This window comes from Hesperophylax consimilis, chromosome 1, assembly GCF_061612785.1.
Source record: "Hesperophylax consimilis isolate HC1 chromosome 1, BYU_Hcon_1.0, whole genome shotgun sequence".
In the NCBI taxonomy this organism is placed as follows: domain Eukaryota; kingdom Metazoa; phylum Arthropoda; class Insecta; order Trichoptera; family Limnephilidae; genus Hesperophylax; species Hesperophylax consimilis.
Window position 1 is genome coordinate 9,686,793 of NC_142836.1, and position 24,991 is coordinate 9,711,783.

General features: G+C 34.9%; 1 protein-coding gene across 1 annotated transcript; it reads left to right on the plus strand.

Moving 5' to 3' along the window:
* The first annotated feature begins 144 nt into the window (after window positions 1-144).
* LOC149426243 (fatty-acid amide hydrolase 2) lies at window positions 145-23,144 on the plus strand. Its single transcript, XM_089636190.1, has 11 exons — window positions 145-313; window positions 409-678; window positions 1,757-1,883; window positions 8,522-8,693; window positions 9,287-9,411; window positions 12,044-12,133; window positions 12,676-12,907; window positions 14,330-14,513; window positions 15,556-15,678; window positions 21,456-21,593; window positions 22,589-23,144. The coding sequence occupies exons 1-11, from the start codon at window positions 296-298 to the stop codon at window positions 22,733-22,735; spliced, it is 1,626 nt and encodes a 541-aa protein (XP_089492316.1). The 5' UTR covers window positions 145-295; the 3' UTR covers window positions 22,736-23,144.
* The last annotated feature ends 1,847 nt before the right edge of the window (window positions 23,145-24,991 follow it).

The following is a 24,991-nucleotide window of genomic DNA, read 5'->3' on the forward strand; positions in this document are numbered from 1 at the left end:
TGTGGGCAGAATTTATGCGAGTTCATTAGAATTACTGCAAATGAAATTCGGCTACATTAGGCTACTAAATGTTTGAAAAACGGCGACATCAGGCCAGACTTGTTGGCAACACTGCTTGAAGCTTGTCATCATTTGTCATTTGTCATTGCACAATTTCAGACCCGCTGTCATTATTACTCGCGTTTGTGTTTATAGCGGTACCGTTATTTAATACACCTTTTAATTTCTCTATCCGCTAACCTGAGCGTACTTCAAGTAGTGACATCGTCAATAAGTTATTTGCACATATTATTATATGCAAGAACCACGGGAAGTATGTCAATTGATAAAATATAAATATTTTTTTAAATATTTAATTCTAAAGTTCATCGAACATTGACACCATTACAATATTATTTTTATTTCTAGGAAAAATCAACCAATAAAGTGAATAAAATCGCAATGAGCATGTTTTGTCAATTGTTGACCCAAGTTTTAATTTGGGTCCGGGTTCTGTTTGACTCCTTGGTGGACTTCTTCGCCTCCCTATACTGGGACCCCAAAAAAGAAGTCATCCCACCATTGGATGACCGCACTAAAATTCTGCTTGAAAGCGCTTCATCGCTCGCATTGAAAATTAGAAAGAAACAGTTGAAAGCGGAAGACCTCGTCAGAATTTGCATTGAACGAATTAAACTTGTAAGTAAAGATTTGTATAGCGCCGTTTTTGTTAAAAAAAAAAAAACACCTCAATGGTGCTTTGTCATGAACCCTACTAATGAGCTTGTTCCTAATGTTCGCACTCACGTTGCCGAACTCTTTTTACACTATTGCAAGAAGTTTTAGCAAATATTTACCCAACCGCAGCACATAATAGGCATGGATTATAGAAATTATACTTTATTTCAACTTAATTATTACCAAGAAACAGATATTTTCATCGGGAGAGATGGTAAAAGATGTGTATTATAGTTCCATTTTTATAAAAAGTTCAAAATTTCCCTTATAAAGAATCTTGTACTGCCATTTTGATTTTTTTTAGTATTGATTTGACATTTGCAAAGGAAGGTCAACATAAAATCTGTTTTGTGCATGTATATATTTGTTCGGTAAATATACAGACACGCTTAATATGCACTTCTTTATAAAAAAAACAATGTGTATTAGTTAGATAATAATGAGAGGTAAGTATTTTAATTTCAAGAAATAGAAAAAAATGCATTTTAATAGTTATTTCATCAAAATTTAAATTGATTGTTCATTTTTCGGTCATTGTTATTGATGCGAAAGGTTAATGGTTAGTTTTTTCTTCTCTCATTTAACCCAAAATATGAATCTATTATCTTATAATGGGTTCTTATTTTGGGTTTAAATAAGAAATAAAATAATAAAACTATTATAATCAGAATGTCAAAGAAAGCGTGAAGATGTCAATTTGTCAATGTTTTTTAATGAAATAGCTATTAAAATGCATTATTTTTCATTTCCGGAAACTGAAATACTTACTTCTCATCATTATCTAACTGATCAAAGTGTGTTTCAAATAAAATGTGCATAAGCTTGAACCTACTTTCTGTATATTTACTGTTGGTTCTTAGTAATTAAGTTGAAATGAAGTGTATTTTCCACAATCCGTGCCTAAAAGTGTGACAATTAGATAAACATTTACCGAATTTTTAAAGAATCGACATCAGATGGATGTGTTGATAGATAGATTAGATACTAAGAACCTAGATATTTTTTGAGTTAATTGATTTATTATATAATTTTTGACCAGGTGAACCCATTCATTAATGCTGTCACAGATGAAAGATACGAAGATGCCATCAAAGAGGCACAAGAGGTAGATAAACAAATAGAAATAGGAATTTCTGATGAAGAATTCAAGAAGAAACCGTTCTTGGGTAAACTATTAATTATACATATCTTCTTTTCTTTTTATACACAGCTGTCCCAAAACTCAACTTTATCCTTTGGATGGCTGATATGCCAACACATAACGGACCAGAATATCATAACATGACTTAAGAAAAAATTATTAGTTTACGTAAATATTTGCACCTTTATGAATTTCGAGAAAATCGACACCTACAATCAGTTTTTGGAGTGCCACAGCTACAAAACTCTATATTCTAAGATTAAAATTTTTATTACGCAACCCTGAACAGCTCTGATGTTGATCACAGTCCAAATAATATTAATAGTTTTATTTGGAAAGTGTGCCTTTGGCGAATAACAACACAAGTAAGTAAGGTGTCGATTTTATCAAAATTAATAAATGTACCAATATCTCGTTGTACTGGACGGGAGTCCGCACAAGACTGTAGATTTGGGCGCCGGTTCCAAACCGTGTCTTCAACCGATGAAAATGCTCCTTTACGGCCGATGATGATGATAGTTGAACAAATTTATGAAAAATCTGCTTTCCGCACCCGGTGCTTGGTGAATGTTGGGCACTGGGTGTGCTTTCGTCTCTGCTCGCTTCTAGCGTTGGCGGTTTTCCAGAGTAGGGCCGGCTGATCTTGATGAGGTAACGCCAGAAGGTTTGGAGCAGAAGACTTGGCGAGGTGAGGCAGGTGGTGGGCAGGAGTCACTTTGTTGATAATAAAACGCTTGTTTCGGTTGTAAAGATGAACTGATTTTTATTTTTTTATGTTGCTGCTTATATGCAATAAGCTTGACTCGCAGCCGACATTGGGCTGTGAGTCAAAAAGTGGTGGGGGATTCTATCCGCGCCAGTAATGCGTGTATATGCCCCGGCAAAATGTCGCATATTCATTTTGCCGGTGGTATAGCCGAAGGCAGACGTTTAAATTTGCGAGTTTGCAAAGATTTTGTAGGCTTGCCTGAATAACAATTACATAGTTTAATTACATAGTAGTTATAAGAATGTGTACCTTGACAACTAGATTTTTAGTTTGCCAAGATACGACAAAAAATAAGAAAAGTTTGTAAATAACAAAATGATCTTGAAGCGATCAAATTTGTAAATATGGTTATGTTAGTATTTTTCTCAGGTCCCCCGTAACATAGCGCTCAGAAAGAGAAAAGATTCACTATGCTACGAGGTTCCTGGATTTTTGTACAGGCAAAAAAGGTCAAATTAATTGTACAAAAATGGTTATACAAATATGTTAAAAACAGCATTTTAAATATCTCCTCAGTTGTAGCACATAGCAAATAGTGTTTATTTAACTACCGCCGGGGAGATGTCCAAGTAAAATATAGACATTTGCAACATTTAATAAATTGATATTTCTTAGTAAATTGTATGTACATAGTAAAAATTTGACCATCGTTCCGCTCGGCAGAGGTAGGCGCGCGATGCGGTATCGATGCCTTTCGGAGTCAAAGTTTTCAGGCCGCCTTGGCTGAAAACGGGAACAAAATGACCAGTGGCCGGGAGTGATGATTTCGCCAGTGGCTTGGGGTAGGCACATTTTATAAATGTAAAACATCTTTTGATAAAAATAAATAATGTGGCCAACGACGTCCGTTACACTCGTAAACTAATGATTTTTAACCAAAGTCATCTTATAGTATTCCGGTCCATCATGAGTTAGCATATCAGCCCTCCAATAATATCAAGGATAAAATTTAATTTTGGGACATCTGTATGCGGTGAAGTTAATATACGATACATATTTCAATGAATATTTTGCAACACTTAAGCTGAAGAAAAAATGTTTATGCTGGTTTTTACAATCATTCATACAAATTGCACACAATTACCTTGAATTTATATTACATGTGGTTAGTCGACCATTCAAATCTAATTTATAACGTAACCCATTCCTCGAAAATGTCAATATTTTAGAATTGTATTCAATAAATCAGATTAAATTGACAGCAGAACGATTTATAAAAAAGGTGTACCTTTAAACTATTGGTATATGGATGGCACCAACTTGTTCTCTTGGTACTTTTCTATCCATACTGACCAATTATAATAAGATTGACAAATTGTTCGTCCCCCTATCGCAGAACTAGCCTAAACTGAATTTTACAGGAAACCTCTTTTAAACTTTGTTTTTTCATTACAAGTTATTAGTGATATTTACCTCCGGACACCATGTATGCTCCGTACTAACCTGAGGAACATTTGGCAAACTGAATTCTTGTGAGGCAATAAAATTGAGTTTTTTGCATTGAAAGTGAGCCGATTTTCACGATTGAGAAAATTTATTTCAGTTTAGTTAAATTCACGATAGTTATTTTTTTTTTTTTAATTTAATTATTTGAAGAAAATATATTTATGAAACCAAATATTTATATACCTAAGGTCCATTTTGAATTTTAATTTGATGTCAGTAATTTACTTTCGTATACAAAATAATTAATTCATAATTGTTGACCTCCCAGAAACCGGCCATACTTTTTTTTTAAATGTGAAACCGCACAAGAGTCCCAACTGCTTCCAACCGTCTAGAGCCAGTGAGACCATGGCAACCCCAATTGTGGTATGTGTTATGAGGCTAAAAATATTGGGGAGGGGAGAGGAAGGTGGGGAAGTACCTGGCTATTATTTTATTTTTATTTTTTTTATTTATTTGAGGAACATAAACAGTCTTAGTAACACAATATACATAAGAGGATAACAAAAAAACAGACCAATTATTAATGTTCACAGATAGATATTCAGAAATATAAAACTAACCTGTAAACTAGAATATTTAATAAAAATAGATAGAAAAAAAACAGAGTAAAGCAGCAAATAAGAAAAATAATAATACGAATGTAAATTCAACAAACGATAAGCCTATAATATGCCTACAATAAACAGCAATAAAATAAATGTGATTATAACTATACTTAAATATACTTAGGTTGGAACGGGAAAGGGGAGGAGAGGGATAAGGAAAAGTTGCCACGCAAGTAATATTAAAATATTAGGTACAATCAATTTAACAGTCGTGAATATGAGTTAGAATGTGATACAATGAAATTCTGTAGTAATAGTAACTAGCAGTGAATATGTCAGCACGAGTGTCTATATTTGCAAATTTATTATTATAGTAGTTACATGTCCTTTGCATAAATTGGTATTGCATTTATCAATGTAGAAAAGGGTATTTTGTCTGCTGTATCGAATTGGCGCATGGAAATTTATTTTGTTCAGCAACTCCGGGCAGTCAACTTTAGAGTTAATAATTTTATACAAGATCATCTGATCAGCGACAATCCTCCTGTTGAGTAGTTTCGTGATTTTAAAATGTTTCTCGATTTCGTCGTAAGAGTTGTATATGTTAAATGATTTAAAATTGAGGAATTTGAGAAATCGTTCCTGAACTCTTTCTAACCTGTTAACATAAATAATATAACGCGGGTTCCAAACCAGCTATCTGGTCACCAAACACAGCCAAAGCCGTTTCAAGTAATGTTTCATTTCTGAATGGTGGTCCTACACCAGGGAGATACTGAGAGTATTTTCCACTCTGAAACGTGCCGAAAATATACTTTATATTATTTTAAATTCAGCTCTTCAAAATGTCCCTGAAGTGTGGCACTGTGCCCTCTGGTTGGAAAAAAGCGGTCATTCACCCTATTCCCAAGAAAGGTGACCGCTCCAACCCGGCCAACTACCGCCCCATAGCGATCACATCAGTTCTGTCCAAAGTGATGGAACGTGTGATCAACGACAAACTGCTCACATACCTCGAGAAGAACAAAATTATCAACGACCGTCAATACGGATTCCGGCGGAACCGCTCGTGCGGTGATCTTCTCGCGTATGTGACGCATGTTTGGGGGCGGTGCCTGGAACGTCACGGTGAGACCCAAACGGTCGCACTAGACATATCCAAGGCCTTTGACCGGGTCTGGCACCGAGGACTTGTCAACAAATTGCATTCTTACGGACTTCCCGCATCCCTGTGTACGTGGATTGTTGACTTTTTAAGGGATAGGTCGATTCAGGCGGTTGCTGACGGTTTCACCTCTTCCTCGCACTCCATAAATGCTGGCGTCCCACAGGGATCGGTTCTGTCTCCGACTTTGTTTTTGTTGCACATCAATGACCTTTTGACATGTGCACCAATTTATTGTTACGCGGATGACAGTACAGTTCATGATAGCTTTTTGTTTGACAAGCCCCCAAAGGGCACACAAACTCCAACGGCTCGGAGGGCTTTGAAGCAGAGAATGGACGGTTATCTCGAGAGTATTTCCTCCTGGGGTAAAAATAATCTCGTCGAATTTAATGTTTCAAAGACCCTATCCTGTCTGATTACGTCTAAAAGGGATCCAAATGATAATCTAGTCTCCTTCAACGGAAGCAATCTTTCGAACAGGCCTTCCATTGATATGCTTTGTATAACTATAAGTGACCAGCTCAGGTACGGGGGCTCCATTGAAGCCAGAGTAAAGTTGGCCTCTCAGAAGCTGGGCGTACTGTACAGGGCCCGCAGATAATACCAGAGATGTGCTTTATTTCAAATAAATCCATTTCAAATGGAAATGCAAAATGCAAAATGGGTATTTTCCATTTTGCATTTTAAATGCTTTTCTAAAAACCATTTTGCATTTTGCATTTTAAATGCTTTTCTCAATGCATTTTCCATTTTAAATGCTTTTTTGCAACATTTGTCAAATTGCTCCCTGGTAGGAGCCCTGGCAATTGAGTGATACCATTACAAAAAATACTGATTTAAATACTGAACATGGCCATGACGCTGTAATATTAAATGTTAGATAGCAGTTTCTATGTTTTTACGTTGGCAACATTAGTCCCGCGCAAATTTTTTGTGGTTTCATAATCTGTAGTCGTGGTGTTTTTGGATTTACCATCATGTAATATGTTTGTTCTACATTGATGTCCATTATTAAATGACAAAATTGTTTAAAAACTCTATAATTATTTTAATTGTTTGACCTGAGAAACCATTTTGCATTTTCAATGCATTTTGAAAATAGGTATTTTGCATTTTGCATTTGAAATGCTTTTCTAAAAACCATTTTGCATTTTGCATTTTAAAATGGAAAAGTTTTGACCCATTTCCATTTTGCATTTCAAATGGTTTTGGTACCCATTTTGCACATTTCTGGATAATACACAACTGCTTACCCTGTACAAATCGCAAGTGCGCCCTACTGTCGAATTTGGCAGCCATCTCTGGTCCGGAGCCCCTAAATACCTGAAAAAAACCCTAGACTCTGTGCAAAAACGGGCGGTCCGTTTGATAGATTCCCCAATCTTAACAAACGGACTGCAATCTTTAGAGCACAGGCGTCAGGTAGGTATGCTGTCCTTGTTCTATCGGTATTACAATGGAAGATGCTCTGAGGAACTAGCGTCATTGATCCCTTCGGCACCGGTGCGTAGTCGGGATACACGCCAAACGCGCGCCTAACATTTGTACACAGTTGACACTTGTCACATGAGAACGGGTCGCTTCTACAATTCGTTCTTAAGTTCAACAGCTCGGCTGTGGAACGAACTGCCGGCCTCTGTGTTTCCTCCCTCCTACAACATGGGACTCTTCAAGACCCATGTTCACTCCTTCCTCTCCACAAAAAGACCCGCCACACAGCATCCCCAAAGATGACATAGGCCCTGAGGGAAATTATTTTCTTCAGGGCCTCCTGTGTGGAGTTAATAAAAAAAAAAAAAAAATAAATAAAAAAAATTAGTAAAATGTGAAATGACACAAATTAGTCAAATAAAATTTACCTGGGCACATTGGGATACAGGTACTGTACTGCTGACCCTGTACAGATTGCAAGTGCGCCCCACTGTTGAACTTGGCATCCACTTCTGGTCTGGAGCCACAAAATACTTTTCACAAAATTACCCTTGACTCTGCAGAAACGGGCAGTCAGTTTTATAGATTCCCTTATCTTAACTAACCATCATGCCATTCCAATGCAAATACGATAGACCGCCACAAACTTCTATCTTAATAAATTAAGAAAATTAATTATTTATCTTTTTCGATCTACCTGGTGCTTCTATGACTCGTTCTTGGTTCAACAGCTCGGCTGTAGAACGGTTTATCGGCTTATGTATTTCCTCCCTCTTTCAACATGGGTCTCTTCAATACTCATGTTCACTCGTTTCTCTCCTAAAAAATACCCTCTACACAGCGTCCCCAAAGGTGACATAGGCCCGACGGAAATTGTATTTGTCCTGTATGGATTTAATGTAAAAAATAATAATACGAAAAACAATATTAGCAGACTCTTGTCTAGAAAATATTTTAGTTTTATCTCACTTCTTTAAAATTATATAATGTCTGTAATAAAGCGCTACATCAAATTGAACAGTTTAGAATACGACTGTGCACATTCTCTGACGCACCCCGGGGGAGAGGCAACTGTGTATAGAATGAAGGAGGGAAACAAAACGAGAGCAAGAACTCTTATCTCACTGTTCATTTTGTTGCCAATCGAATAAGATATATTGTATGAACATTTTTTACAACGCAAAATCTTACTAAACAAAGTTTGTTTTGAACGATCCTTAAAGATTTGTCGGCATTCAAAATTTTCATAACCATAAGGATATGCCGGTGAATAAGCAGTTAGTGAATAATAATTGTTTCAGGGGTTCCGTTCACGGCCAAGGAAAGCTATGCCGTGGCAGGAATGCAGCACACCCTGGGGCTGGTGGAGAGGAAGGGGATGAAAGCGGAAGTGGACGCGGAAGCTGTTAAGATCATGAAGGACGCCGGAGCCATCATTGTAGCTGTTAGCAATATTCCCGAAATCAACAAATGGTAATTGAAGAATATAATATGCTACTGAAATAAGGAGAGACTCGGTTATTTTCGCAAAACAAACTTAGATTTATTTTTTAAATGAAACAAACACTTTGTATACAACCACTTTATTTATTATTTTTCATATCAAAACCAGTCGATAAGCAAAATAATAAATGAAGTTTATGGTTATATACAATGTGTTTGTTTCATATAAAAAATATAATGCCTAACCACAAAGTAATTGCTTCGTATGAAGAAAAAAAAAATTCAGTGTTCTGTGTTGTATTTAACCTGATGTAGGCGACTGTTGTATATATGATCCATCGGCGACTATCTCTGTACGCGGATGTTGCATATCGTGTGATCAATGAAGTTGAAAAGGTTAATAGATTTTTGACACATACTAATGAAGAATCAGAATAACAGAAGGGTGTGTATATGTATGAATGTGAATGAAGCAAGGAATGTATGCCAAGACAGATTAGTTTGGCGGTCCGTCCTCTCTGCCTACCCCTGCAGTGGATAGTAAGTTTAATGATTGGTTCCCGTGTATTTTTTTGAGGTTAAATTTACTCTTTTTCACTGTCGTCTACTATGAATGTTCACAGGCAAGAGTCCCGCAACATGTTGTTTGGACAAACTGCAAATCCTTATCATACCGGCAGGACCGTCGGAGGATCATCAGGGGGGGAAGCTGCGCTGGTATCTTCAGTGGCATCTCCCATTGGATTGTGTAAGTATTTTTATTGAACCATGAATATTACCTTCAGATTCAAAATGTATTTTATACATATATAAAGCCTTGTAAAATTTGTGATGGATTAGGTAGGTATGATATATTTTCTCATAGAAAATAATATAACGGGTTTGGGTTATTTCACTTAAAGGGCGAAAAACGGTGGACAACAAAATAATGATATAATAAACTCAAATTTGTGAGCCTTATCTGACATTTATTAGAATACATTTACATGTGTAACACAGTTTTGTGACAGTTTACCTCTAGTGTGCCTTGCACAATACAATCATCTTCTATCTATACATAATCTATATCTATATATAAAAATGTTCATTTGTTCAAAATCTTAAATCTCCAAAAGTTCTTCACCGATTGCTTTGAAATTTTGACACAAAATTGCATTAGAATATGCGTGTGTTTTTATATAACTATATTATATAGATACAAGCAACGCGTGGCGGGGTACAGCTACTACATAATATATTATTAACCTCTCAGACAAAGACATTTTTTTACTATGTGTTCCTTTGAGAACTGTCAAAACGTAATAATTTTTGTGTTATGCTAAAAGCTTCATAACTCACGTTTTGGGAAACGTAGCCTCATTCTAAAAAATGTTTTGGAAAGATTATGAAATCCACTATCGCATTATGTTGTAATACGTAAATATTTGCGTTTCTAAATATACATTTTATGAAAACGTCAAAAATATGTAAGAATCGCTTAGCATTATTTCAAAGCCGTGTAAAATGTACTTTTTTCTGAGTATCATAAAGAAATAACACTTTATATATTGAAGAAATATAATTAAAAACTATTAGTCACCTCAAAATATTAACCGTCCAAACTAAAATATTTTTAATAAATTATTTAGAAACGCAATAAATTATGAACGAACAAGATGACAGATCCAATCAGCTTAGATAATGCACCTCTACTTTCCATAGATATTCTTGAATACAGACGCGTAGCGTTATTCATTATCGATACTCTGTTTTTTAAATCATGGAAATCCGTATACTAGTGATGGAAATAAATCGATTTTTGTAAAATCTCGCGTGTTTACGTGAAAAGACGTTCTAATGTCTTGACCGCTATTATCATATTTACGTCTTTTGACGTTCTAATGTTCTGAGTGGTTAACATGAACACAAAAAATGCCATCTGGGCTTGTTTCGCGATTCAAAAGTCTGGCCAGTCGAGCCTTAAATTTTCAATACAAAACTCTGTTTCATCATGATTATGAAATTCAAATGGGATGGCGATATACAATGTCAAGCAAGTGTAAGAGAGACAGAGCATGTGCTAAATGGTCTAGAACCAAAAGGGGTACTAAGTCAGTGGTGACATTTGATTGCTAGTGTTCTTCTTTAGTCTATATTCAACACAATCATATAATAATTTAAAAAATGGTGTTCACTTTCAAGAATGCCATCTTTTGTGCATTTTAAATAGAAATTATATTTTTGAAACAAAGGGTGTTGAAATATGGAAAAAAGCTACAGTCATAGATAAATGTTTAATATTCTAAAATAGATACATCTTATCTTAACATTTAAAAATTCAGCGTAGAAGAAGTCGGGGACGCCCGAGGAATACTTATATCTGCACTGGAATGGGATACAGAGTCGATGTAATACAGTTTTTTAACAGTAACATTGGAAATATGATTTAAGATTTTCATGGCCAAAAGTATTTTTGTTATTTGTTTTTGGGGTGTTATGCCATGTTGCGCTAACTCCTTCTTTAGCCAACGTTTCGGACAACATTACAGTGTCCATCATCAGGGCAGATGTGTCACAGGGCAGATGAGTCACAGGGCAGATGTGTCACAGTACAGATGTGTCCTGATGATGGACGTTAGCGCAACACGGCATAACACCCCAAAAACAAATAACAAAAAAGTAATATTGTGGTATACAGTAGTGAATGGTGAAAGAAGTCGGAGTCAAAAGCAAAGTATTGCGGGGTCCACTGGTTTTCACATTTAATTCAGTGGTTTAGGATCACAAGGGCTTATCTAGGAAAACATGTTTATGAGATAAATGCAAATAAAGGTTGGAATGCTCATATGCCCAACTGTATCGCTTAAATGGCTGTATGTACGAGGTAGAGCTTCGTGTCACTAATAAATACGATTATTGCATTACCGAAACCAAGCTTAACTCGTTGTTAGTCCCCTGCGATCCTAAGCCCCCGAATTTATTAATTGAGTTTAAATAAAAATGCGGCGATTCCTAAACACTTGACTACATCATTGTGTATGGCAGAGGGATTTTTTCCACTTCTTTGACATTTTTTATTTTTTTTTGAAAAGTATGCACTTTTTTTCAATGGCTGTTTCATTTTTGAGGTTAAACCTAGAAAGTAAAAAGTTATGCGCGCACTGCTGGGTTTTAATCTCTACCGGCAACTAATGTCAGAAGCCACCGCCGGCAGCGGTCGATTATAGCGGTCAATTGAGTAAAAATACTAAAGAAGAATAAGATTGGATGAAGTAATTCACACAAACCGGAAAACGATTATTGGAGGAACGATCGTTGGAGATTTGACTGTACATAGTTTTATAATTATACTAATACATATAATGGAAATATTTACTGAAATACAAAACTAAATGTTCCAGGCTCTGACATTGGCGGTTCCACCCGAATGCCAGCCTTCTATTGTGGATTGTTCGGGCACAATCCTACGGCCGAAACGACTAACATGAGAGGTAGGTACCTTACCTATTAAAATAATCATGGGCCTTACTAATAAATGTGTTTTAAATTTTACACAACTGGTAAATAACCATTAATGTATGGTAAATGTATTATTCACACATTATAACAGGATAAAAACAGAACACTTTAAAACATATGATAAAAAGAACAATGTAAAATAAAACATTTATTTTTATCATTACTCCATACAATTAAAATTCTAAACAACACAAAATAAAAACAAATATATAATGTTAGGTTATGTTAAGTTGACATGGCACAATCAGGTGAATCAAATAGGTCATTTCAAGAGTCAGATCAACAGAGTATATATGAGACGATTTATAAATGTGAATGAAGCAAGGAATTTGTACCAAAACAGAGTCGCGTGGCGGATCATTCTCTCTGCCTACCCCTATGGAGAAACGGCGTGGTGGATAGTTAGTTAGGTTAGGTTTATTTTTCTTAACTTTTGACGAAACTATGTTGTTTTATCATGGAACCATCATTTTATATTAAGTTAACTTATTTAACCTAAAATTTTCCTTGTTAGGAGCTACATTCCGCACGGGCAAAGAAAAAGGCTCGATAGTGTCTGCTGGAACTGTTGTCAAGAACTGCGGAGATTTGCAACCAATCATCAAGTTGTTGACTGCGGAGCATGCCTCGGAGCTGAACCTTGATGCCCCGGTGGACCTCAAGAAACTGAAGTACTATTACGTGGAACATACCGGAGATAACAGGTGCAGCTCGGTGCACGCTGATTTGAAGAAGTGCATGAAAATGTACGTAAATTATTAAAATACTTATTGATATCAGTAATGTAACACTTGTTTTGGGGGGTATTTCCACCACCTCTGAGTAAAGTCTCACCAAGTATCTAATCATTGGATAAACATGCGTTTCTCGGCGAGGGTGATACAGATAATGTGCTACTTGACAAGTAGCGCTAATCGGTAGTTTACTCAAAGGTGGTTAATTATCCGCTTAGTGTTATGCAATTTATTTTTCTTGGCAGCTGATCTTTCACAGGTTTAATTTTTTTTTCACACAAAGAACATCTAAATGAGCATAACATCACAAAAACTAAATACTCTACCATGCAAGATGGAAAATAGTAGATTGGGAATACATAGTACAATAAATAAATTGGATAAGTCAATGCCGAGCTAGGCAGTAGTTTGTTTAGTTAGATTTTATTTGTTCTGCTTTCCAATATAAATTCTAATAAGACCTGATTGTGGTTGATACATTAAATATGTCAATAACATCCTTATATTCATTACCCAAATTCTGTACACGGGGAACGGGGGTATTCAATTTATTGTGATAAAACAGTAGATATTACATAGAATAAAGAAGAAAACTTGAAATGAGTTCCATACAAATTTGAATGGTAACAAATCTTCCATTTAGCCCAATAGCCCAGTGCTCCGTCTCACTTACACTCGCCTAACATCATAGATTTCAATCGCATTTAAATTTCGTGAATACAGTTTTGTATGGAATTTTAAGCCTCGATTAGGCAGATATTTGTGTGATGAATGAATGGTGAATTTTTTAAAATTGTTAGTGCAATATTATTAACCAGAGCGTTGTAGTACCATTTTCTAATAGATATTGGATGCGACTATTAGAAAAAATATTCAACACAGATATAATATATTATGAGTAATTGACCATTACTTATTGATAGTGTATGTATATTTTAACCATTCCTGTTTTTATTTTGTAAGATAATATAAAATGACATAATAGTTGTGTGGTGACATAGAGCTAATAAGAGAAAGCTGCCCGAGGTGAGGCGAGGGGAACAAACCAAGTTTGCGCGGTATAACATTTTTTAATTTACTCACCGCAGTAAACAAGTACATGAAAGATGAATGAACGTCTGGTTAAAAAACATTTAGTGCTTGCGCTGAAAAGTCCCAAACACGGACTGCGCTGCAAACTGCTTCCTTACTTCAGCGAACTTTACTTTTCTGCGCAGGGTCTGATTATTTCGATGTGCGCTTGCCGGCGGTCAATACACGAATGTTGTCGTAGTTTATTTGAGACATGCTCGAACCCTCCTGATGCCAAAAAGATTGTCACCTGGTTTCCCTCCAGTTCGTCGAAATGATTCTCCATTTCTGCATTAGGGCATGTCTATTTCTTCAGATATTAGTGTATGGTTATGTATTCATTATTTGTATTCCATTGTTCAGGGTTGTGGAGAACCTGAAGGAAACTGTTGCCCTTGACCACCCTCCTGCCAAGATTCAACTGGAAGGATTCAAGTCCATGTATAAGATCTGGAGGTACTGGATGAGCAAGGAGCCGGCCGACTTCGCTTTCTTGCTGGGAAATCAGAAACGCCGTGTTCATGGACTGACAGAGCTAGCTAAAAAGGTGAAAAAAATTATACACTTCCTCTTGTCCTATAATTCTTTACCTCTTCGATGCAGTGTCTCCATGCGTCCCTGTCTGGGCACTGTCCAACCTTATCAGGGTCGGCCAACAGGACGTCTTCCCTCTGGAATTGCCATCAGTATTTTGTCGTAAGTCATTCTTCTGGCATCTTAAGGACCTGCCTGATGTCCAAGTCACCTCATTTGCGACTTTTCTATGAAGAGTAGCAGGGGTTCGATGCTAAGCACATCTCGGATACTTGAGCTTCTTACTTCATCCCCTTTTGTGACTTCTTATTATGTATTTAATTTATCAAGGCCTGCAAGAATATAGTATCCTTAAAATTTACAAGCCATGACATTTTTTAGGTGTTTGGAGATGAGCTAGATACGTCATATGTCATTTGTTTGGGCAAATTGAGTTTTCTTCATTCAAATGAGGAGAATATAATTAATAGTGACTTTAAAAATATTCTATTTAGTTCATGTCATAGATACGTACTCGTATATCAATATCATTCTAAGATTTGCATATGAAATTACACAAATTTTCTGAATATCAACGGTGGTTGAGACAAATAACACCGATATTTACAAATTCCGAAAACTAATTTAAAATATTGAAATTTATATGAAAATTGTTATTTATTTTTCAAAATTTTGATGTAAAATATTGCAATTACATCTATGGTTTTTTCAAGATAACCCAAAAAAAGTTGTACACATAAATTTAGTTTTGTATTAAAAATGTCTAAATTCTTTACTTTGTTGTACTTTCAAGACTATTCTATCCGAAACTACTGAAAAGAAACATTCTGAAAAAAGATGCCTCGAAGGCACAGTTCCTTGATGCAAACCTGGTTTTCTTTATCAAACTTTATTTTCCCTTTTCTAGTATTGTCAAATCATTTGAGTTTTTATTTATTTTTTATATTTTATATCTGTCTACCAAAGATATTTAGAGTAAGCAGTAATTGACCAACAACCCTACTTTGTGGTGTAAACTTATCTATCTTTAAATATTGTGTCTTTTCTGTTTCTAGATATTGGGCATGAGTGAATATAGCTTTGCAGCCATATTAGGTCTCCTCGACGGACAGATATTCCCTCAAGAGAAGGAAAGCTGGGCTGTCCCAACAACTGAAAAACTCAAGAAAGAATTACTGGTAAGATAACTTCATATGTATTTAGTAATAAAAAGGGGGCCAATAGGCAGGTGACAGTTTCTTCCAGCCAACCCCGATACTTGCAATGACCGTGTGACTAAAGTCTTGCATGAGAAAGACGGCATGAAAGCGAGGAAACTATAGGTATGCATATAAAGAGTATGCTAGGTTATCCGGTGTTTCTTCATTATCACCTGTGATCCGAGATAAATCACTGTGTTAAAAAAATAATTCCTGACTATTTAACCTTTCCCTTACTGTGCTAAAAAAATACACGCGTTCTGGTGCTGTGTAGTCAATACACATCTCAAAATAAGCGATTTAATATCGGAAAAATATGAATATTCATAGCTAATCGATTATGTTTATTATATTTTATATCAAAAGTGACAATAATTGTAATTTAATTGCTGAAAACATGAAAAAACCATCGGCAGATGCTAAAGAAACGTGCGAGGGGTCCACATCTAACGACGGTTCGCGGCCAACTGGCTAGCGGCGCGGCTGGCGGCTGGCACAAACACAGCTGTGTGGTCGTAGGTATTGATGGTCTAAATCAAAAACTACAACTGCAGAAGTGTGGATGTCTCATGTTCCCGCATAGCGAATTAAAGCGGGACATCAATAGCGTGTCATTTCCTCGCACACTCTTCGCGTATTAGTATCACACGGTTAATTGTATTGGTGTATTTGTTCCCGATTTTTAACAAAAAACTCTGATTTTTAATTGAATTTGAAAACTATGTAATATATTATTTTTTAATTCAGTGCATAACCTAAAATCTGAACCCAGAATTTATTATATTTATAGGGTTATTAAAGTTATTAGAAGCAATGTGTAGTAAATACACACCACAGATAAGGAAAGGTTAAGCGTGGGCGGCTGAAATATCAGGTCAATAGGACAATGATTCCCAAAATTATAAAATGACAACAATTTTAGTTTATATTTATTAAATTTTATACAAATCAAAATAACACTGACCATAATTGATTTGAATACCGCCAAATAGCGAGCAGCGACAAATTGGCGTTTAGCGTTTGGCGAGTACTGACATCTAACATTTCAGTTGGAAGCTCTATCCATTCTGCATGTACCTACGCTCGTTCAAAAAGCCCGCAGATCCAACTTCTGTCTCTATAAGAGCCATACAATAAACGAGATGACACTATAGTCCTATGGCCTAATATTACGCAGACGAAATTTCGCTAACTGGAGGTTTGAGTCATGTCCGGGACGGACTGACAAAGATAATTCGATGAATATAATAATGTGTTTGAAAGAGATAGTTATTACAAAAGTAGGTCGGGTAGTTATACAATGTGTAAACGTCACGTAAAATAAACTTTTTTTAAATTATTTCGATACTCCGGAATGTTCTTTTGCTATTTTTATAATTTGTGACGGTCATTATATTTTTCGAAATCAGTTGGTGTAACATTAAAAGTAAAAAATTTTTTTTCAGTATCACTGACCACTTTTCGGCTAGAATAGAAAATAGCTTAATTTAAAACATTTTTTTCTTTATTTTGCCCTATTTTTTTATTAAAGAAAATTCAACAAATATAATATATTGCATATTTTTCTTTAGGCAGGGAAATTTATTTTGGGGCGATTTCCAAATAAATATTACAGGGTTATTCTGTTTTCCTAATTCATCATTGGTAATTAATTACTACTCATACGAAGTTGCGTAATACTTAAGTATGTGTTTATTAATGAAAATTATAAATAATGTTTAGCAATATCAAAATATAATTTGAGTTGAATAGATGATATACCTACAAATTCATTGGCATATTAACCCTTAGGAACCGGGAAAGATTTCATTGAATTTGCTGCCTGGACCGGCATGATTTTCTAAAATTTTGGGTTATTGTTTAAAAAATTATACAGCTGCACCAAACAGGTTTTAAGTTATAAATTTTATTTTATGGCATTCTTAAATGTTGAATTATTGTATACATACATATATTCAATATTAGGTTTTTAGTGTCTGATTTTGTGTTATGTTAAATTTACCTTCAAAATGCTGCCACTCCAAATATAATCACTCATAGTTTATTTGTTCGTTATAATATTGACGAATTTTTTCTTTATACATAAATAATGTACCTTTGTCAGTCATCTTATTAAGATTTATCTGCAGTTTTATTAACACATTGATTACAATTATTGATTTCTTACTACGCAGTCACTTTTTTCCGCTGACCACACATACACTTACATGAGACCATGTCCATATTAGATAGGGTTACCATAAGAGTATTAAGCGCTGCGGGCACTTTATATTAAGGCGATGCACTACGTCGTGTAATATTTTAAATTGAGCCGCTATTGATAACAACCCTTACGTAGATGGCGATAAGGTTTAAATTCCCGCTTAACACCATCCGCCTGTTTTGATTTATGCAAGAAAAAAACATGGCCAAAAGTGCCTTTTATTTTATTTTGTGGATGTTCAGGCATAAATATTTCTTTTTTTTCGATCATTTTATAAATAACTTAATTTTCCACATTATACAATAAAATCATAACTGAAAATGGGTTCGTAAGTAGGAGATTTTGAACTTTAAAGCAGTTTTCATAGGCCTTTACACTATTTTTTTCTGGGCTTATAAAAAGAGTTATGTAAAAAATACTCGATTATTTCAAAGGCCAAGATATATTATACTCGCGGTATTCCTTTAAAGCATCTGAAACGTTTCTAGGCGACCAAATTTTCAAACCAAAAACACATGATTTTGCATTACTACGTATGGCATCGCCTTAACTTAATACACTTATAAATTATATTATATCACTTATAAATATATGCACTTAGAAGAAAATCACTCTCCCGTTAAATACAACTTCAAGAAAGGTAATTATGAAGGATGTTGTCAGGATCTAACAAATGTAAATTGGGTCTCACTTTTCAGCAACTGTCATCTAAACAATAAGGTACAGTTATTCTACCATATACTATGGAATATTATAGATAAACACATTAAAAAAAAAGTCACATAAGAAATCACTATCCCAATTGGTTTAGCGAAAAATGCTCCTCAAAGAGAAAAATAAGACTACGGGCTAAAAAACACAATAACCCAAGAGACCATGCCGAGTTTGCTACTCTTAAAAAGAGTAAGCTAAGTAAGCTACTAAAAAAGATTTAAAAAAATACTTAGAATAGAATGCAACACATCCTATATTAACCTTGTTGAGCAAGGGATAAAACATAATGTAAAGACTTTCTGGGCTTATTCTAAATCATTGCGTATTACGAATTCTATTCCAAAAATAATGCATATGGATTTTATGTCTGCAAATAATGGACAGCAGATTGCCAACATTCATTTTTAAGAATTAAAAACCCAAACTATTTATCTGAAATTATTGGAGATAGTAAAACATGGACCATGGAAGAATATGCACCGCAACGAAATATTTTTGAAGACACCCGAAGAATAAATGTTCCTAAATAAATTGATATATCTAAAGTAACAATTCACTAATGTAAATATTAACAAGACTATCTTGTAGTGGACAAAGGATTTCACATCTCTCAAACAGTTTATTATTAGCTATAAAGATAAAAAAATTCTAATAAACAATTATGTTCACCGCAAGTAGCAATAACTCAGCCTGTAATGTAAACACACGCGAGGCAACGGGACGACACGCATACATCGACGCGCATTACGAGACAAAAAGTTTGATGAACTGTGAAGGGATACATGGATACAAAAAAATTAAGTAAAAATCACTGTAAGTAAAAAAGAGTACCTCTTTAAATGGCATGGTAGAAAACATTCAGTTTTAGAGTATGAATCTTTTACTTTGAAAATTTACCTGTAAATTAATTCAATATTTGGAGATGAACATGACGAATTCTCCAAACTGTTATTGTAGTGGGTCGGCTTGTAGGAGAATTTTCCTTCTACTACAATTGTATGCAGTTGGTCGGATCCTTCAGGTTAATTAAAGATTAGTAACAAATATATTTTTTTAAGTGACCTTCCGCTTCTGGACCCCTAGAGCCGCCTCTGTATTTAAGATATATTTATCATGTGTTACATTATTAAATGTAAATAATAAGTATAGTGCAATACAAGCTCTTCATACATATTCATAGAATTTTAGATAATAATTCATAGAATTCATACATATTCATAAAATTTCCATATAAGAATGTGGAAAACAGCATAATATGATGTACAACCCGAAGAAGACAGAATTGATTGCGTTCCACCACAAGTAAGATGCTCCCCGTATACCTTAACCACTCAGAACATTAGAACGTCAAAAGACGTAAATATGATAATAGCGGTCAAGACATTAGAACGTCTTTTCACGTAAATGCGCGAGATTTTACAAAAATCGATTTATTTCCATCACTAGTATACAGATTGCCATGATTTAAAAAACAGAGTATCGATAATGAATAACGCTACGCGTCTGTATTCAAGAATATCTATGGAACGTAGAGTTGCATTATCTAAGCTGATTGAATCTGTCATCTTGTTCGTTGATAATTTATTGCGTTTCTAAATAATTTATTAAAAATATTTTAGTTTGAACTGTTAATATTTTGAGGTGACTAATAGTTTTTAATTATATTTCTTCAATATATAAAGCGTTATTTCTTTATGATACTCAGAAAAAAGTACATTTTTCAAAGCTTTGAAATAATTGTAAGCGATTTTTAAATATTTTTGACGTTTTCATAAAATTTATATTTAGAAACGCAAATATTTACGCATTACAACACAATGCGATAGTGGATTTCATAATCTTTCCAAAACATTTTTTAGAATGAGGCTACGTTTCCCAAAACGTGAGTTATGAAGCTTTTAGCAAAACTCGTAAATAACACAAAAATTATCACGTTTTGACAGTTCTCAAAGGAACACATAGTAGATAAAAGTCTTTGTCTGAGAGGTTAACGAGGCAAAAATAAATGCATGTTCGAACATGAAATACTCGGGGCACATTATTAATGAAGACGGCGATATCGAACTACAAAGGAGAAGCCTAAGCATAGTGTCTAACATGATTGCCCGCAGATTTTGCAAATGCAGCAATACCGTTAAAAAAATACTGTTCAACGCATTCTGTACTGGCCTGTATACGTGTGAGACATGGTGTCACTACCGAACTTGCTCGATGGAACGACTCCGAATTCAATATAATGACGCCTGTAGAATCATATTTGGATACCGAAGATACAGCAGCGCGTCGACAATGTTCACGGAACTAGGACTGAATGGATTTGCCGGCCTGATGAGACACCGGGTCACTGGAGCCAGGATGCGGCTAATGGCCTCCGCCAACACGTTGGTGACCGCAGCCTACCAGCACCAAGCGCCACTCCTAAGTGAGCGCTGGGCCCAAGCGCACTCAAGACCACACCGTGCATAGTTTTCCTTATTTGATAATTTATTATATCTATTGTACAAAAAAAAAAATGTATATCTATATGGGACGTGTGGGATTGCACTAACCTCCCCACATCCTGGAATAAAATATTATTATTATTATTATTATTATTATAGAGATTCCTGGTATGTTGGTTGTGTTGGTGATATACTTATCCTGTTTTCATAGTAATTTTTATATTTTCCTCATCTTTTTTATGTTTACTTATTATTTTAGAAATGATTTTATACTTATCCATCTGTCTTCATAATTATAGTAAAACCTTAATGTAAAGGGCCACAACAAAAGCAAACATATTTTAATTCTTAATAATTGAATGTAAGGTATATTACATAACTATGCTTGTGTTTTGCAGGACATCCTTGGGTCTGATGGAGTTCTGCTGTTCCACAGCGCGCCCCACCCCGCTCCTTACCACTATACATTCTTTGTACGCCCATACAATTTTGCTTATTGGGGGATATTCAATGCTCTGAGGCTACCCGCAACTCAGGTAATTACTTAATCCTTTTTTTAATTTTATAATCCACCTCGACTTTGAAACAACCAATTTATTTCACACTTAAAAATTATCAGACCTTTGCCATGTCTATGGATTTGAGTTTTCAGACATTAGACATGTCTACTATTTTGAGTTTTCAGACATTAGACATGTCTACTATTTTGAGTTTTCTGACATTAGACATGTCTACTAATTCGAGTTTTCAGACATTAGACATGTCTACTAATTCGAGTTTTCAGACATTAGACATGTCTACTATTTTGAGTTTTCAGACATTAGACATGTCTACTATTTTGAGTTTTCTGACATTAGACATGTCTACTAATTCGAGTTTTCAGACATTAGACATGTCTACTAATTCGAGTTTTCAGACATTAGACATGTCTACTATTTTGAGTTTTCAGACATTAGACATGTCTACTAATTTGAGTTTCTGCAAAATATTAAAGCACATCGTCGAAAAATAAACAATACCGCCTAAATGCCAAAAATCTAACTGTGCAAGGAAGATGATAAAACTCAAGTAACTCAAGAAGTATCAACTTTCCGTTTCACTTCAAAACTGTATTGTGCCAGGAGTATTGAACATAACCGATGTCAGTTGTCTTGTATCACTTATTTGCCGCTGTGTGCAATATCTAGTAGTAGATTATTATGAAAAAGGCATGCAGTCATAGGCGGAATTCACTTATCTATTGAATTTCTTAATTAAGTTAATTTTAGACCTCTGTTGCTTGGGTGGTATTGTTTCTTCGTCGACGATATTTTATGATTTTATTTATGTATTTTTATCAATTTAATGCTATTTTCACAAATTTAATATGGAAGTAGAATAAATAAAATTTGCAAACACTGTTTTTTTTTCACAAAACCTAGAGGTTGCCGAAATAAGAAAGCCAGTACCTCTTAAATACAGTTAAACGAAATGGGTGTGATATGTTCCATGCCAAAGAATAAGATGATTATTGATTGTTTTAACTTTTCAGGTTCCATTAGGACTGAATGATGCAGGCCTACCCCTCGGTATCCAGGTGGTCTCAGGTCCCAATAATGACCGTCTCTGTATGGCCGTTGCAAAGCACCTCGAGCAATCTTTCGGGGGATTTGTTCCTCCTTGCAACACCATCAACTAATAAAAATAAGCTTGTTTATTTAAGGTTATGTTATGTTCAAGATGCTATGAATTAATACCAAAAGGAGATGGCATTTTTGTTAATCATCATTAGATTTCTATGGTAACCCGATTCGGTATATTTGGAGTACAGCTTAACACATATAATTTTGCAGGCGGCCAAAGGAGAAACCGACTAATGAATTAAACTCAAATAACCTTTGTTGTAAAATGTTGATTTAGCATTTTCGCTCTTTCTTTAAAACACTGTCAAAAATAATATTAACTTCTAATACATAAATATTATAGTTATGCTGAAAATTTTATATACTTACATACATATTATATGATAATGGTGCAAAGATAAATATATTTACACATTTTTTTAAGGAATTTTTTATATATTTTTAAAATAATGAACCACTTATGAATATAACTGTGGTACTCGGTACCTACCTACGGGCCGCGAGGTGCGGGGAGCACTTCGGCGGTAGTCTGTATTGCCATTCGGTATTCTGTAGTCTCACAGTTAACAAGCAATAAACGATCTCTGTAAATAGCAACCAGCCTTACGTATTATAATCAATCCTGAACCCAAGTCCCTTTAAAGGTGAATCTACAGGATACTACAGTGGCGACGAGGAAACTGAGTCATTAATTATAGTAAAACAGTGACGAAGTTTAAAAGAATTTACGCGGCAAACGTGTTGTTAAAATTCAAGAAATTCGGAGAGTATTCACGTAATGGCGGTGCTTTTTTAAATGTGACGGACGGGGAGTCTCGCTACATTAATAGAACAGGATCGTTGAATCTTTGTAAGTTAAGATTGAAAATAATTCAGCGGGGAGCTGAATTACGAAACCAGAATCAAAAAAAAAAAAAAAAATAGTTCCAGATAATCACGCGGGAGCGGAATTATCGTGAAGAGGATAAATATCCAGCGGGGAGCTGTATAAATATATATTTCAAACCATAAGAAGCCGGGGGCTGAACAACAGCAACACAGCTGGGAGCTGTATTGGAGCAAGGAGCAGCTGAGAGCGGGTCCTTGGGAACTATCGGTCGAGAGCTATTCTTGGAGTACAGCCGAGGTTAAGAAGCTGCAACAGTAAGAGTAGATGACCAGAACCAGAGGTTAAGAAGGAAGATCTGCAACAGGAGGGAGTAGATGACCAGAACCAGAGCTACAATCATCATTAGACTTGAGTTAAGTCATTAGTTTAAGTTTTTTATTGATAATTTTTTTTTAATAATATTGTTGTAATTTTGTTGTAAAATCATGGCTCAAATCAAACCATTAGAGACATTCAGTCACAAGTCAGATTGTTTCGGGGTGTTCAAAGCAAGATTGGAGAATTACTTCATATTATATGATGAGAAAATTTCTGCCGAAAAGAAACGAGCTATATTCTTGAACGCTTTGGAGGAGGAAACTTTTAAATTATTGATTGAGTTGGTTACTCCTAAAAAAATAAATGATGTCACAGTAGAAATTTTGTGTGAATTTTTGGGTAATTATTGTGAAAATGTTACTTCGTTGTTTGAAGAAAGATCAAAATTTTATAATGTAGTTAATGAATCAGGAGAAAGTGTGAAAGAATTTGCGGCACGGTTAAAAAGTTTATCCATAAATTGTAAATTCGGTACTAGATTTGAAGATAATTTAAAAGATTTATTCATTTGTAAAGTAAGAAACCCTAAAATTAGAGAACGGTTATTCATTGAGGGCGAAAAAAATTCGTTTGAGAAATTAATTTCAATCGCAGCGTGTTTAGAGGCTTCTGAAGCAAATTTCAAAGATGAAAAAGTGTGTTATCAAGTAGCTAGTTCACGTTCAAGATCAAAAAGTCCGAAAAATAATCCATCAGTATCGAAACATCGAAGTGTTTATTTAAATTCGAGGCATAGTAGAAGTTCATCGCGCGATAGTAATAATTTTAAACCGAAATTGAAGCATCTAGATTCGGAACAGAAAAAGTGTTTTAATTGTAATAAATTCGGGCACTTTAAATCAGAGTGCAAGGTTGTGAATAATAAATTTTCGAAGTGCTTTAAATGCGGTCAAAAAGGTCACATTGCTAAATTTTGTAGAAATATTTCTTGCATTAAAAAAAAGATTTTTGTATCAAGTATTAATAAGAGGATTGAACCGTATGTAATTAAATTGAAAATAAATGATATTTCATTCGAGGCAATGATAGATTCAGGAGCGGGAATTAGTGCCATACCCGAACGTATCTATAAATTATATTTTAAACATGTTAAATTAATGCAATT